Source organism: Hypanus sabinus, chromosome X1 (genome assembly GCF_030144855.1).
Source record: "Hypanus sabinus isolate sHypSab1 chromosome X1, sHypSab1.hap1, whole genome shotgun sequence".
NCBI lineage: Eukaryota > Metazoa > Chordata > Chondrichthyes > Myliobatiformes > Dasyatidae > Hypanus > Hypanus sabinus.
In genome coordinates, this window is record NC_082738.1 from 49,588,217 (window position 1) to 49,605,172 (window position 16,956).

The 16,956-nt window shown below is 36.7% G+C and overlaps 1 protein-coding gene across 2 annotated transcripts in view; it reads left to right on the forward strand.

The window, feature by feature from the left end:
* nags (N-acetylglutamate synthase) overlaps positions 1–6,675 on the forward strand; it is a 30,768-nt gene extending 24,093 nt beyond the window's left edge. For both annotated transcript variants that reach the window (XM_059956566.1, XM_059956567.1), the window contains 3 exons: positions 1,504–1,675; positions 3,638–3,820; positions 6,088–6,675. In XM_059956566.1, coding sequence (XP_059812549.1) covers positions 1,504–1,675; positions 3,638–3,820; positions 6,088–6,265 — 533 coding nt within the window. In that variant the 3' untranslated portion in view covers positions 6,266–6,675. The remainder of the gene's footprint in view (positions 1–1,503; positions 1,676–3,637; positions 3,821–6,087) is intronic.
* The last annotated feature ends 10,281 nt before the right edge of the window (positions 6,676–16,956 follow it).

Genomic DNA, 16,956 nt, shown 5'->3' on the forward strand with positions numbered 1-16,956 from the left:
TCTTTTGGTTACAACAATGAATGAGGCCACATGCCTGCACTTTGATTGGAAAGAATATATATAATGGACTTCAACTGAGTCTTGTCAATCTTCCCTAAATATTAGGATGTCTTTGCCGATTACCAAAGTTCCCTGTGAGTGTGCAATTCAGCATCCACCAAAGTCACATTAAGATTGTATAAAATATTCACGATAGTGTAGCGGTTAACATGAGGCTATTACAGCTCAGGGCATTCCAGAGTTCATAGTTCAGTTCTGGTGCTGTTCTGTAAGGGGTCTCTACGTCCTCCCACAATCCAAAGACATACCAGGTAGGTTAATTGGTCATTGTAAATTGTCCTGTGATTAGGTTAGGGTTAATTGGGTTTTTGGGTGGTTGTTGGGCATGACTAGAAGGGCTAACTCCACACTGTGTCACTAAATAAATAAAACTGCCCTGCTGCACTAATGTTAATGGTGTATTCTCCATTCCTTCACAGCTGTTTTAATTCCACAGCAGTGCATAATGCTTGTGCCATCAAAGTTATCAGTTAGACAAGACACATGTTTGGAGACAGAATGACACATGGTTGGAATCCTGCTGCAGGTTTTGACCTGAAACGGCGACGGTTCCTTTCCTCACACATGCTGTTTGACCCAATGCGTTCCTCTTGCAGATTGTTGCTAAAACACATTTAGTTGGCAGGTCATTCGTCATTTCACCAGTACCCTGTGGCCAATGTGTACACATGCAAATACACGGCTCCATTTACTGAGGTGTTTTCAACGTTATCCCTTCCTAAATACACGCAGTCTGTATCATCTGAAGAAATGAGACAGCAGGCACATGGGAACACCTTAGCGGCATGTTCCCCTCCTACAATTCACGCCCTTCTGATTTGGAATGATGTTGCTGCCCCTTCAAGTAGCTGAATCCAAATCCAGGAACATCTTACCTATCTGAATAGTGGGATTACCTTCATCACAAAAACTGCAGCTGCTCAAAAAGGTGGCTCACTGACACTTCCTCAAGAGTAATCAAGGACAGGGCTTAAACCCTGTCAGCACCACCTTCATCAAATGGACTAAAAAAAATATCATTGTCATTCATTGAATGATGCTGAAACTCATCTCAGGAAAAAAATGTGAAACGTTTATCAATTTTAATTGGCTCAGCAAATGTATCTGGTAAACAGATTATGGAAACCCCAGATTCAATCTGTATTCTATGCCAAAATAGATTTTACTGGGTTGGCTGGTAGTTAGAAATTGGAGAAAAAGAATTGTCCAGTGTTTATGTTTGCTGTCTACCAATCTCTGGGAACATACATGGTTCATCTTGTACAGGGACAAGACTGGACTTGTTTTCGGAATAGTGAGTGACCAGAAAGAGTGGTTGCTGTCTGGGCAAGAGTTGCCAATCATGTAACACAAATGTTGAGAAAAATTTTTTAAATGGTAGTTAACTACTTTCCATCGCATCAGAGATGTTGACCCTGAACATTCTTTTTGAATTTGTTTCAGGAGCTGGAACTCTATTCAAAAATGCAGAACCCATCCGCAGATACACAGACCTTGATGAAATAGACACAAACCGTCTAATATCACTAATCAATAAATCATTTGGGAAAGATCTTTATGAAGACTACATTTCAGTAATAAAGCCCAAGCTACATTCTGTTTATTTGTCTGAAGGGTAAGAGTTTTGCCACCAACGGGGTTTTGTGAATTGATTCCTTTCTTATTTCTCTAATTCTATTAGTGAAATGAATGCAACTGGCTTTATTTGACTTTAAAATAATTGGAAAGTGAAAAAACTCATAGGAGATTGATAGTAAATCTGGAGTATTGAGGAAATCCAGGTTGAAACCTATCATGGGCAGAAGAAATCAGAGCCCAGCAACTCCAATATCAAGCACACGATGTGCACTGTGTGATACAGCTCTGATTACATGAACCAAGGAAATGAGTACTTAATTGTTCGTTACATGAAGGTCAAAAAGTTACTTCTGGGTCATCCATGCAAATAGCACCTCAAGCACCAAGCCTTTTAACAAATACCCAGTAACATGCATCAGTGTGCCACACGTTTGGACAGCACCTCCGCTAAAATTAGCTGACCCGCAGATAGCGCAGACTACCTTTGCAGAAGGTGACTTTCACAATGAATATGAGACCTGCGTCAGCAATTTTTTTTAAATTCCAAAAATAGACTTTATTCATAATATAGATGCAAAGGAAGAAACAGAGCAAAAAGGTGATGTTACATTCAATAGTGTAAACTTTTGAAGAAAACAAAATAAACAAACATAGCACCATTACTGCTTACATGGTCCCCTGAGGTAATACTTCCACAATGAACTCTTTGTGCAGTGGCAGAAGGAGCTTATACTGTGGTGCTTCCCCACAGAGACTTCAGTGCATCCCTTAACACATACTTGTGCAGCCTGGGCAGTCAGCAGCATTCCCTGACAGACCAACAACTGTCAGGCAGACCAAAGGGCATCCTTCGTCAAATTGGTTACCTTCCAGCAGCACTTAATATCTGTCTTGGTATGTACTCCTGGGAACAGCATGGAGATCAGAGGGTCCTCTGATACACAGCTGCTGCTGGGCATGAACCCGGACAAGGACCTTTGCATCCGCCTCCACAGTGACTTAGCAAATCCACAGTCTGCAAAGCATTGGGGACCACCTCTTCCCCATTGCAGCTGTCCTGAGGGCTACATACATTGAGGGTGATAAATAACCCCCAAAGCCCATTTCAAGCTCAGACATCCCTACCCAACCCCTTCCCCCAAAGTCATTCAGCCCCATAGCTGGGCCTCGGTAGCCCTTTTACCTCCTTCCAACCGACCTGAGATATCTTGGATCTCATACACAATGGAATTTTCCAGTGCTGGATCCATACTCAGAACACTTGGCAACCTATCACACACTGCCAGTTTAGCATACCCTACCTGCCTGGATCAGCGAATTTGTTAAGCCAAGGTCATTTTATGCAATGCAGTTGGCAGATTTCCCTCAATTTATTTAACATGCCATGTCATTAAGTCAAATACGTTTTCAAGTTTTACACTACACTGCCACGGAGTGCAGTCCCCTACTCACGTGATATTTACACTAATACAATTTCTAGAAGACCATCAATAATTGCTTCCAGCCCCACCTCCACTCCCCACTCCTTCAAATAGCTCAGGCATACTGAGGCCAATCTGCGATAACCCCTTGGTCTTCCCATCTGAGACTAATTGACTCAGTGCAGAGACTGACTTGGAAGGATTCAGTATATTTGATTATTCCCATAACAGACAGGCATAATATCTGCTCGTACACAGCTTTGCAGATATCCTCATAGATCATCTTTTTATGTGGTAGAGAAAATTCTAAAGAGAAAGAAAAATATAATTAATTGTTCCATGGAATACAAAGTGACAGACTTTAAAACAGCCCCAATATTCTTCAAAAAGGCAGAATTAATTGCAAATTGTAGTTTAAAATGTTTAAATGTAATTAGGCATGTTACGCAATTAGTAGATTGATTTGTAGACAAAATCTTGACTGCATTCTTCTAGCATATGGCATGATTTGCTGCAATAAATTATAGTATAAGAATGGGTTTAAATTGCTCATGCATCTATTCTCTATGTTCCCACAGGTACAGTGCTGCTGCAATTATCACCACAGAACCTGTCTTGAATGGGATGCCATATCTTGATAAATTTGTTGTCAGTACAAGTAAACGCGGCCAAGGAACCAGCCTGATGTTATGGGAATGTATTCAACAGGACTTTGAGGCACTTTTTTGGAGATCGAGGACAACAAACAGAATCAATCCTTGGTAAATTCATAGTTTATATATTGACTGTATATTATTTTAAAAATCATCAGCCACAAGGTTTACATACCAGAATGGTTTTAGGTAACACATACTTTATTTAGGGAACCTACAGATAGCTGCCCATTATTTTGTTTAGAGATTCATCAGTTTAAGTAACACAGCTCCAAGCAGAACAGGATTTCTCATTGCTCAAACATCAATGCAGTCTTCAATACAAAGTAAGTAATATAGATTAATGGTGTAGACATCAACTTAAAACTTCTTCAACCATATTTTATAACAATAGGGTTCAACAGCACTCTTTATTTGGCAGCCTGAGTGTTAAGTTTGAATGGAATTTTATGTGTGATCATATGCACATGTTGCTTTACAATATCATCCACTATATTCAAAAAGGCAGTTGCAAGTACACCGGAAGTGTGAGAGTAGGCAGAGTTTAACATGAATCTTCGAAGCCAGTGCAACTAAATTCGATTTCCATGATCCAGCTTACACTATGTGTTTAACTGGTTCAACGTATGTTTTACATTAAAAACACATCTGGAGTAGAGCCTTCTGTGTGGAAAGTCAAACCCAGCAACATAAATTCTCAGAACAGTTGCTGCCATTCTATGCATTCCTGTGCTATTGACCAGGTAGGTGTCTGGTTTGCTTCCAGCTACCATCAGTAACCCACCCCTTACTGTGTTACTTTCTCTAAACCCCGCTCATTGTACTTTGGGATTGACCTCAACACCCCTCCAGCTAGCCACCTCACCAGACCTCAGCTAGTCTCACCCTCTACAGTTCTAAGCTCTCTGGCATCTGTTCTTTAGCTCAAGTGAGAATGGTTAATCACACCCATGAGAAATACAACAACTCACTGCTAGAAGCAGATGGACACTTCTCTTAGAAATTTGGTTTCAAATTAAGTTTAAATATTAAAACGGTAGCTTGACGTAAAATACATGCGTGCATATACCACATGTAAAATTCTATACAAATTTGGGACAGCAAATAATGAAAACTGCAGAGCCTGTTATTGTATCCATAGATCGACATATGTCTATGTAGCTCTTGTCAATTCAACAATTACCATTCTCCTTATATCTTTCTCATCTTTCTTCTTATTACCACAGATGTTTATTGTCAGCACTCTCCTTACTTTATGTCTGATCCATTTCCCCCTCAACCCCACATAAGACCTTCTTATGGTCTTAGATGGGGTTGAGAGGGATATGGATCAGACATGCTGACGTGGTTGAAGAGGCTTGATGGACTGAATGGCCTAATTCTGCTCCTATGTTTTATGGTCTTATACTTCTGTTAATGTCTTAATTTTATTCTGCTGTTGTTATTCTCCAATTGTTAAGTGTACTTGCATAACATACAGCTACATTAGCAAAGAGGGAGTTGAGGGCCAAGAGAGAACCCAAGATCCCAAATGCCATAGAAACTAATTTACAAATGTAAATGATAACCACCTGCTCTGAGATTTTGGCGTATTTGTCAAATGATTACACCACAGTATGCAAAAGTAAATGTTCATGTTTCCAGTTTAATAGAAAGGTCTGGGCAGCTTCAGGATCTATTGGGTTCTTAATCTGAAACCAGCTTTTGTTAAGGCAGTCTGGACAAAGAGGTTTTGTGTTCTCCCAATTCTCACATATTTAAGCCAAAATAAACACCCTTACTCCCAGAAGCCAGCTTGTTCCTTGTTCAACTGCTCTTTCAGTGTATATGTCAATTTTTTAAAAAATTGTGGTTAACCTTGTCTGCCATCTGTACAACCACTTTAAGACAGGTCTTGGGCTTAATTACTAAGAGTAGGATCCACTGTACTTCTCCACCTGTGCACACACACACTCATTCAATATAGCATAGAGTCCAATATGTGGCTCCTCGCAGAGGCCCCTAGTGGCCCCTAGTTGAATAGGCTCAGGCTCTGCTTCGTCTTTGATTGTCTGCATCCCTCAGTGCAAAAAGTTGAAGCTATAAATTCATAGAATTCTTTCCCTCTTGATTAGAACATGATTAGTTGATTCAGTTAAAATGTATCTTTTTTTTCCAATTAAATTAAATGCCTGTCTTTATTGAAAACATCCTCATTGGGCTTACATGATAGTGGTGTAGTGGTGTGTGTGTGTGTGTTGATTTTTTCTTAATTCCATTACCCCTTTGCTTTTTTTTTACTCTTTATGTATATTCTTCCTAAAGAGTTACTGTAATTTATTGCTACCATTGTCACTCAGTGCACAACCAATTTTAGATGCCTTTCACTTGTGCAGGTATTTCAAGCAATGTGATGGAAGCTTTGCAACTGGACAATGGATAGTGTTTTGGTATGGCCTATCAAATATGCGTGACTCTTATTGCCTGGTGGACTATGCAGAAAATTTACCTGATTCTTTTATCAAATCAAAGGAGCCTGTAAATGAGCAAACTTCGTCTATGACGGAAAACTAACTCTCTTCACTTAATGGATTCTTTTTCCACCTATGTCCAAAGAATCAATTTTACTTTTAAGGTTAGACATGCTTCAGTTTTGGCAAAGATTATGGTTTAAATCGCTCCACCTTTTGTAAAAGTCTACCTTCAAATACTACTAATGGTATAAGAGGGGAAATTTCCACTTAAGTTGGCAAAGCATAAGTGAACAAAACCAAAGCAGATGAAACCTCCCATTAATGTGATGGTCTACACAGGATTGTGATCTTTTGTGGTAGGATAGTGCAAAGTAGTAAGTAAACTTCCTTTAACTGAAAGAGATTTATTATAATGGGAAAGGAGTGCATGGGCTACCTGACAAAATGACTCTCAATCAGATTGTTCAAGAAAACAACTGAGTATCTCTTTATGAACTGGGGGGGGGGGGGGGGGGGGGAGGGGGAGTCAGGTTGATTGAACACCAAGTACAGTTAATTTGGACATTCTCACACCCTATTTTATATTCTGACATTAGTGGGTGGAAGGTTATGTTGGGAGTGTAGAATGGCTGATCCCAGATCAAATTTCATTGGTACTTTTCAAAGGCACAGTTGGCTTTGTTCAAAAAAAAGGGTACCGCCTGGGAAGGATCACAGGATGATCAATTGAAATGTCCTTTCTCCAAAGGAACAGCTTCTCGTCTATATTCTTGCTCTATAAATAGAAGCTAAATATTTATATATTCTTAATGGAAGTGGTCTAGCATTAAGGATTGGAACATCAGTTAACTGAAATAAATGTCCTAGAATAATTCTAGATGCATTGTGTACTTAAACAGTTTGTGCCAGATTTTCAGTTCATTGTGGCAACATTTTTATTCCATTTTCATGGTGATGGAAATCTTTCATCATCACTTCCTAGAAACATGATCAGTCCGCTTTATACATTTTGTATTCTCAAGAAAAAGCAAATTCTTTTGAAACTATTGACTTGCATGCCTGCTTTTGTACAGATAATCCATTACCAGATCAAAACAGTGGTTATATAATGTAAAATTTTTGTAAGAATACAAAAGTGCTGGAATCAAGACAACTTTAGATCCAGCATTCATGGTTTTTTTTTAATTAGTCTTTATGCATCTGCAATCCTTCTCAAAGTCTTAAATTTTGATTGTAAAATATTGAAACATAGTTTTAATTGCATGAATGAAATTGCCAAATACTTCCTTTCTGATACCTCCTTGTGATAATACTTTGAATTTTGAATTCTTGAGGGCTTTCATCACAAACACCACCTCAGTGGAAATCTATTATGGGAGAAGGGAGAGTCTATCTTTTAGTAATCTAATGTTAGATACAAGAATAACGTAGTGAGTGCTTAGAGTGGTTATAGCAGTGACTTAATTTATGTATCAGTACACTGATCATAGATGGGAACATTTATGAGAATTTGCATCTAGTGTAAGATCTAGTTCTGCTATAGCTATTCTCCCTATTAATGGTGCATTTATTTTTATGTGGATTCTGTCCATTAATACAGTAAAAATAGGATTCAGCATAAACCATGTAATTTCTTCCTATATAACTATTCTTTTAAAAAAAATCAAATACTACTTTTGTAACATGAAATGTTGAATCCTTATAATTTTTTATAACTGTAAAGTATTTGCTGCTACAGTGTTCTTTGGGCTATAACTTACCAACAAGGGTTGTATGAAACAAGCTGCCAGAAACAGTGGTAGTGGTAGAGATGGTTACAGTTACACCATTCAAAAGACATTTTGACAAGTCCATCGATAGGAAGGGTTTAAGAGGATATGGCCAGGTGCTGCAAATGGCATCTTGGTTGACATGGACAATTTGGGTCAACGGGCCTGTTTCTATGTTTTATAATTCTATGAATCTAATATCCACTTATAAAGTACATTTGGGAATTGTAAAATGCTGAGAGATAAATTTGCTATTATCTAGTTTTATAAATTGTGGTGGATTCCAGTCCTGTGGCTGGATAGATTTAAAAATGCAACAAAACCAATAGTCTGTTTCTCCAAATGTCAGTTCTTTTAAATTGGATGCATCTGCCCTAATTCTTTTCAGATACACAAAGGGAAAATTGACTATGGATAGCAATGCTTAACATGTACACAATCCTTAGGTGGGGGTTGTTCTTTGCCTTGCACACACATTTATGTTGAACTTAATGGAATTGAATGCAGAATACTAGTCGCCAATACTTTGTGTGTTTAGCAAAGAAATTGAAACCTCAAGTAATTTTGTTAGCATAATGGTTAGGGTCATTCAATGCCATTTGTGATTGTTGTAACCATTTGTGATTTGTGAGCAGTAAAGTTACTGAGCACTATATCTCTGATAACATATGACGCAATCTATTTTTGTCCAGTATCATGAGACAGTAAAATAAACATAAAAAGGCCATAAGTCATAGAATGGACTGACTTTGAAAAACATTCGTAGAGGTAACAGATAACATCACTTAAATATTGAAAGACATTAGAGTTACATGCCAAATGTCAGATACATCTCAGGAAAATTAAATTCTCAAATATTTCAATTATTTCAAATATGAATTACTTATATGAGATATTTTAATCAATTTTGCATTTATTTTAACTGGACAAATGTTTATTTGTATGCTCCTCTGTTTAAGTGCTTCCCAGTCTAAATTAAAATTTTCTTCAATATATCACAATAAAAGTATAAATATCATGGAATTGGAGGAAAAAAACATTTTCTTTACAAAATAAATTGGAAATTGGCCAGATTAACGTAGTGCCTGTAGGTGAATCACTGCTTAGATGCATTTATGTGTAATCCACTTGAGTCACATAGCTCATTTAATTAGTGCTGTACTGTTTCCATCATAGTCAGATGGAAACAAACCTACAATTGCCCAAATGCCCCCTTTTCTATTGAGGCAAAGAAGGGAGAGATATACCTGAAGTCTAGCTATGAACACTGTCCTGCTTGTAAAGTGTACATGAATAATAGTCTTTGAATGTAATAATCCCTGTGACTGAGTAGCAATCATTTGCTGGTAGGGTCTCATACATGAATAAAGATGATATTGATACACCTGGATGTTTCCTGTTTTTTAACATGTATTTTCTATCAATATACCTTTTTATATGCTTAGTTTTGCATTATTCTTTATTGTAACTAAATCTGCCAGTTTTCTTAAAAATTAAAAAAAAATCATCTTTCAATGTCTTGAATGGAAGAAAAAAACCTGTTTTTGGAAAAACAAGAACCACTACATCCTAGGCTTTATTCTGCCAATGTTTTCAGATTTTAGCCTCATAGAACTTGTGCTAAACATTGGTTATGCTTCCACATAAACAGTTAATTCACATAGCCATTCGAATGTATGACAAGCAGATTGTACACAATGGTATAAAATGAAAGTTGTCAAGGTGTAAGTCCCGAATGTATTCAATTCTGTACCTTTTACCACAGAGCAATTTTCTTGTATTTAAGCAACTTACATGAAGTGGTGAAGTTAGAAACGTGTTTTTGATATTCTGATAACAAGGGTGACTTTCTACCACAGGCTTCTTTGGTTATTGCTCCACTGAAATTTCAGTTTACATGGCTGAAATTTACTGTTTGGTTTCTCACTTATTTTCTTCAGTTCAGTATCCAAACCCATTATGACAGCTCTAATTCATTCACTTGCATTGCCTCAAATTATGGACCACTTCACTTAAATGTTGTTTTTACCATACATAGGCTACTAAAACATTGTTTTGAAAGTACGCAATTTCCTGTAAATAGATTAATTGTTATAGATATTGTTGATTGTTGTGGCTGCTAAGTTGAATATCGAAAGTATGATAGCCAAGCCAGTGTCTCTTCTTTTCCAGCAGCCACAGGTGTGTAGTTTGTAAGGAACACTGCCTAACATTTAAGAACCAAAACCCTGTCTAAATTCTCTGCATTCAATGTAGAAAAGAAATGAAATTATTGCAACAAGAATGTGGCAGAAATAAATAATAAAAGCCTTTTTTTTAACTCACTTCAAGGCAGAAACACATACAAATATTTAAAATTGTTATGTTCAAAGTACTGGTTTAGAGTTCCATATTGTAATCTAGTGAATTAAGATATTCAACACAGCATTATAGCAATGGACAGATTGGATAGATTTTATTTAATACCACTGTTATGCAACACATATTAAGGATAAACAGGTATGTGGAACAGTGCTGATTTTTTTTTAAACAGAAAATTGGGTACAGTTAAGTATCGACCAGAGCCCATGGCTGACATGATGTAATGGACACTATGAAATGTGAAAAAATATTTATTGATTTTTTAAGTCTCTCTCCAATATTGCACAGCACCCACTTTAGTATGATTTTATGAAGGTTGCCAATATGATTAGGCCTACAAAACTGCCAATTAATGTCCTTCCTTACTCTTCAGTCTTTAATTGCAGAACAAAAGACACAGGCAGAACCCGGGTTACGTAAGGGTTCCTGAGAACTGTCCATAAGCCGGTTTCTCTGTAAGTCAGAAACATCCATTTTCTCTTGTCCAAAATACACTTGCTATAATTCTTTTATTTAATTGAATATACCCTCTAACACCACCCATAATTAAACTAATGAAATATATACTATATCCAATCATTATCATCTGGAAGAATGTTTCAAAAATGCGTGGGGAAAATACAATGAAGTAAGTAGGCTTTAGATGAAACATCAAGAATTTTTTAACTAAATGGTTAGAAGTCCCAGAATGTTATTGCATTGAAAAAGAGAAGATACTTCTATCTGTACCAGCTTTCTGAAATAGTTACATCTTAATCCCATGTCCTTGCCCTTCACAATTAGAAAAAGATCCAGCCCTTTTTTAAAAAAAAGTGTGAATTCTTCCAGTATTAATACATGTGGAAAATGATTTCTCTAACTTTCCATTCTTTCAGTGAAGGTTTTAAATGCATATCCCCTGGATTCATACAATATTGAACAGATCTCATCTTAGCTGCTTCATAGTGATATTTTTTTAAAGACCTTGGTCTTTAGTTATTTTAAGGGAATGCGGATTCTCAGCTGAAGTAGACCCTGGTACATAAAATGGAGCACAAAAGCCTCTAAGAGGAATTGCCATTATTTCTTTTCCAGGACCCACAGGTTGTATCCTAATCTGTAAATTGAAAGTGCATCTTACTAAAAACTAAAAAAGTGGAGACAAGGAGTCGTAATAATACTTCATGCTTACACCCACTTACTGGCTCGAAAAACATTTCCACCCTAGAAGTGGCAATGCTAACGGTGTGTGTCAGTATACACAAGTGGAAAAACAGTGGGAAGGTGAAAGGTCACAACATATCCAATAGTGATTGGGAGTTATTTTCACTATTTTGATGCCACAGTTGTGACTGAGTGGACAGCACTGTTGCCTCAGTGAATCTATAATTCTGTTACACTCTGTGGAAAAGGACAGCTCCAAATATCAATCACCACATAAAAATGTTTAACCAAGGAAGATTCCCTTGGAATAAAAAATGACCAAATTGCTAGAAATGTATAGTTCAACACCAGAAGAAATGGGACTTTTTCACAACACAGATGCAGCCAGCAAAGTACTTCTGTAATTTAGTGTCAGAATCATACCTAATTTGTGTACAGGAACTTCCCATAAAATATGGAATAATATGAAAAATGGATCTTAATAACAATTCAATTTTTCTCTACTCACTGCCTGAGCTGCTGGGCATTTCTGACATTCTTCTTATTGTTACACGTCTGAGAAATAGCTCTGCTCGTAATTAAACAACTTTAATGTGTTCCTTATTCTGTTTTCTTTCTAATTGCCCTCATTAATAAATGAGCCAAATGGAATCACCTTAACAACCAGTCTCCCCCTATCAGAGATATTCCCTCACCCTCTCAACAACACAAAAATATCTTGTTTTCTCACTTTCCAAGTTCTGATGGAGGGTTACAGCACCATGGTCAAACAGAATGGAAATAGGCTATTCAGCCTACCGGACCATCAAGCAAAAGAGGTGATGCTGGAGTTTAATATATGAAGAATGATCTCCAGAGTGACAGATGGCCTTTTAAATAAGGATACCAGCATCTTGGATTATCAATTAGGTAGATTACCAATTTCTTTGAAATTTGAGATTGCCATTTATGCTCATCTTTAAAGTGGGATTCCCTGAAACATTAATTCATTCTTTCTCATTAACTTTTTGTCTTTCCACAAATCCTCCCTTGACCTGAATTTTTCTGTTTTTTTTTGTAAAACGTGATGCAAGCCTTGGTTTTTGTACTTTTAAGACTGTGCTCATTTTGCTCTAACAAATTTTACTCCAATCTATACTTTTAATAGCTTTGCTTCATTGATTTATTATTCATTAATATGGAAAAACATAGGAAGGTTAAGTTATTGGAACAGCATCCAATGTTTCTGGACCATTGATCCAGAGGTATGTTTGGAATCCACCCTGACAGCTGGAACATGGAAATTCAAGAAGCTAAGTAAAATCTGGAATTTTAAAAAAGCTGTCACAGTAACTCAAGACTGTTGCAAGAATGCATATAGTTTATGGAAAGAAATCAGCTACTCTTCACTGGTCTAGCCTATATGCAGCTCCAATAACAGTTAATTCTTAACTTTGACATGTAAAATTACTTATTCCTCCCTCAACAGCCATAAAATAGAAATCATTTATTTGAAAATCAAACTGACTAGATATGTAGGAAATCTGAAAGTGCTCAGCTGGAGGGAGAAACATAGTCAATGTTTCTTCAAAACTGCAGAAATGATAAAGTTAATTGTAGAAACAATTGACGAGAACAAAGGAAATGTTGCTGATAATGTGGAGACCAAGACTACCTAGGTGTCACACCGCTTGCAGAACTGTCTAGTTAAGAAATGAATAGTCAAAAAAATGTTAGAGACAGGAAACTGCTGGAACTGTAAGAGGCAGAGTGCAACAGTTGCTGGAAATCTGAAATAAAAATATTGGAAATTAGAGCATGAAGGTAAATGACATTAAAACCAGCTAATTCATACACATTCAGAAATGGTGACGTTTGACATTGCTGAATTTAATATTGGAGTTCCAAGGCTTCAAGATGTCTAAAAGGAAGATGAGGTGCTGCTCTCGAATTTACATTAGGAGTCATTCGTTGTAGGAGGCCAGAGTAGTGAAGTCTGAGAGAGAAATAGAGATTGAGTGATAGGTGACTAGAAGCTCAGGGTTGCCTTTGCAGATGGAACGGCAGTGAGCTGCAAAGCTAGCACCAAACCTGCAATTGCCTTTGCAGAAAGCCTCATTCTGTCCTTTCCAGCTATGATTTTAGTTCTCCAACTCACTCCCACTCTGACCTCTCATCTGCAACTACTTAAACTGTTCTTTAGAATTTCCAAATATAAAAGCATAGTTTTTTTATTCGTAAGGAATTGCAGACTATTACTAGCAATGCTGGCATTTCATAAACATGAGAATATTCGCAGATGCCAGAAATCCAAAGCAACATACACAAAATGGTGAAGGAACTCAGCAGGCAGCGTCTATGGAAATGAATAAACAGTTGATGTTTCGGGCCAAGACCCTTCTTCAGGATATTTATTGCTTATCCATAATTTTCCTTGAGAAATTGGCAATGAGCAACCTCAATGATCTACTCATGCAAATGGAAAAGATTCTCCCCTCCAGTATGGAGTTCCAAGATCCAAATCAAGCAACAACGAAGGAATAACACATCATTCTTACTGGGAACATTGTGCAACTTGAAACTTGATGGTGATAATATTTTCAAATACCTGCTGGCCTTGTGCTTTTAGAAGGTAGAGACTGCATTTAAGATGGATTGCCAAAGGAAACAGACATAATTCATGATCTTATAGGAGAGGAAAAATCAACAAAGCAGGTGAATTTTTTAGACTAATCAAATATGTTCGGTGTGCAGTTTGGAAGGCAAGCTGCAGCCACTGGTGTCTGCATCTGCTGCCTTTACCCTTCTTGGTGGCAGAATCCATGGGCTAGAGAGGCATTGTTAGGCATTTTGTAGATTGCATACACTCAGCTTCAGTGAAGAGAAGTCAGGTGAACCGCTCTGACATGGATGTCATTGAGCTTCCCAACATTGATTATTCTTAGTTATTTGTTGCTAAAGTAAATTTATTCATGAAAACGTCAAGGAAAATTGATAAGAATTTTGTGAAAAACATTTCCCTCCCCTCACAAGGATTAAAGAATGACACAAAACATGCTTTGAAACTTTATTAGATTTAATATTGAAGTTTACTTTTACATTCAATTTGTATTTTAAACTAGAGAGAAACATTTGATATAATTCTAACCTTTAAATAATTAATGGTTTGAACATAAGCTATGGAAGCTACCCAGTGAAAAAGATGATTTGAACCTTTTAATAACATTTATGCATTGGCTGAAAATAAGAAACTGGAAAAGCACCTTCATTGTTAATTGGCTGCTAAGAAACAGTATACCATCAATTCCATTAATTTTAAAATCTGAATCATTTTTGAAAATATTTTCCCATTTCTCATACTGACCACATTTTTAAAATTGTTTGGAAAATAAATGTGAGCAAACATTTCAATGCATTGTTTTTTAAAATTGTTCTTACAGCCATACCGCATTGAAACAGCCTTCCAACCTGTTGTGTCTGTGCCGATCATCAAGCACTCATGTAGACTTAAGTATTTTCCCTCCTGGATCACCATCAATTGTAGCAATCCCAATTCGTGCCAACCTCTCCTCAATTCTCCTGCCACAGGCCTATGCCAATTATATTTTTAACAACAGTCTATTTGTCAGCACGTATTTAAAATGTGGGAGGAAAGTGGAGCACTTGGGGTGGTGTGGGGGAGAATCCACAGTCACAGAGAGAGCGTGGTAATGTCAAGATCATACATGGCCTTGAGAGTCGTGAGAGAATGGTCTAACTGCTGTACCACTGTGCTATTCATATAATCTTCAATGGTCAGTGTGGGTAACTTGCTTGAACTAAGTAAATTGGGAATAATTTGCAAATTTTATTAACCTCATGTCTCAGTGCAAGGGTCTTCAAATTCAGCTGCTTTACATTAGAATCTACACATACCTTTTTCATGACTAAGACTTATGATCCCATCCTCCTACAAATGAGTAAAATCACTGTTCATGGCATCTTGTATATCACAGCACAACTAAATTATATTTAGCTTTTCAATCCTTTGCCTTTGAAGGATAAGTTACCAAGGGAAATTAAGACTGATTTTATATAATTAAGATTCAGACTTTGCAGTGGGTGCATGAACTCTTTTTCCACGTATTGCAATACATTTTGCAAGCATCTTCATGAACTAAAATTTTTTCCATTACTAAAAATCTCCTGTATTTACAGGGTCACAAAAGTCAATACATTTGGAGAAAGACAGTAGAGGGAAAAATAATTCCTGCCATTTAATTACAAAACAGCTTGACATTAGCGTCACTGCACAACAAGGTTATGTAAACAATTTATGCAAGTGCACACAGAAAATAATTCATGGTTACTAGTTCAAGTTTCAATTAGTAAGTAGATTAATAAAGGTTTGTTTATCCAAAGAGAATCCTATAGATGGTCCTTTTTGTTATTATACAACTATGATTGCAGCCATTTAAGCAATGATTTCTAATTAGATGAGCTTATGTTTTCAGAATCATAATATTTTGGCATAAAATACAAAGAATTATCACATCTGGTAATGATGAATTTTGATAGAATTTCTTTGGAATTTGACCAACATGGTAAGACTCAAACACTTCATTACAAAACAAGTTTGCTTTTGAAGTTTTAAACTAATTCTGTTACAATTTCCCCTCATTCAAATGACTGACAAAAGTGAATGAAATTGAAAAATTAGATTTCACATCTATGTACCAGAATTACTGCACATTTCATATAAAAAAAATCCTTAGGGAATATTCTCCAAACAAATATTGTATTTTGGTTAAAGCTGCAATAAATGTCAAGTACTTTCTCACATCAGAAAGCTACATAAATAATGAGGGATGATGTAATGATGAAATTTGGCTCAAGAAGCTACAAAATCATTGTCTTTCACAAGGAAAAATAAAATTTGCACTTTGGTATGGTGTAAGTGAACAAAAAGATTTCATACCAAATTGGATTTCAATAGATTTTCCTTGAAATGATTAAATTAGCAACATCCACCTTGAACAAGTTTAGAAAAAAGTACTTAAATCCAAATAATTCATGTACAATGTCAATCAGCCAAGAAACTGTAAATGTTTGAATTGCAACTATGTTAGTGCTATTATTGCCATTGCATTTTAAACTTTATGCTTGGATCAAATTCTACTAAGTACAGAACGCAAACTGGTCTGGGAGGGGGGAAAGAAAAAGAGGCAATGGAGTATGCTTTAGCAGTGATGCTGTGTGGTAAGGAAGTGGGCGTGGATAAGGATGTGTGTATCTGTGCTGGCAAAATGCATGTGTGTGCATCCAATGGATATAGGCACTTGCGCATTATCACGTGCTAAGTCTGTACAGCAGAGCCTGCTCATCAGTCATTTTGGACCAAGATATCATGCTGACAAGACCTTAAGGCAATTGGTATGTAACATTATTCCCAATTTTAAAGAAGTCACACAGGGGCATCACCCACTCGTCACTCAAGGGGAAGTAAGACATCCTTCCTTGTGAGTGCAAGCTATGAATAAAGTAACTCAATTTTAATAAG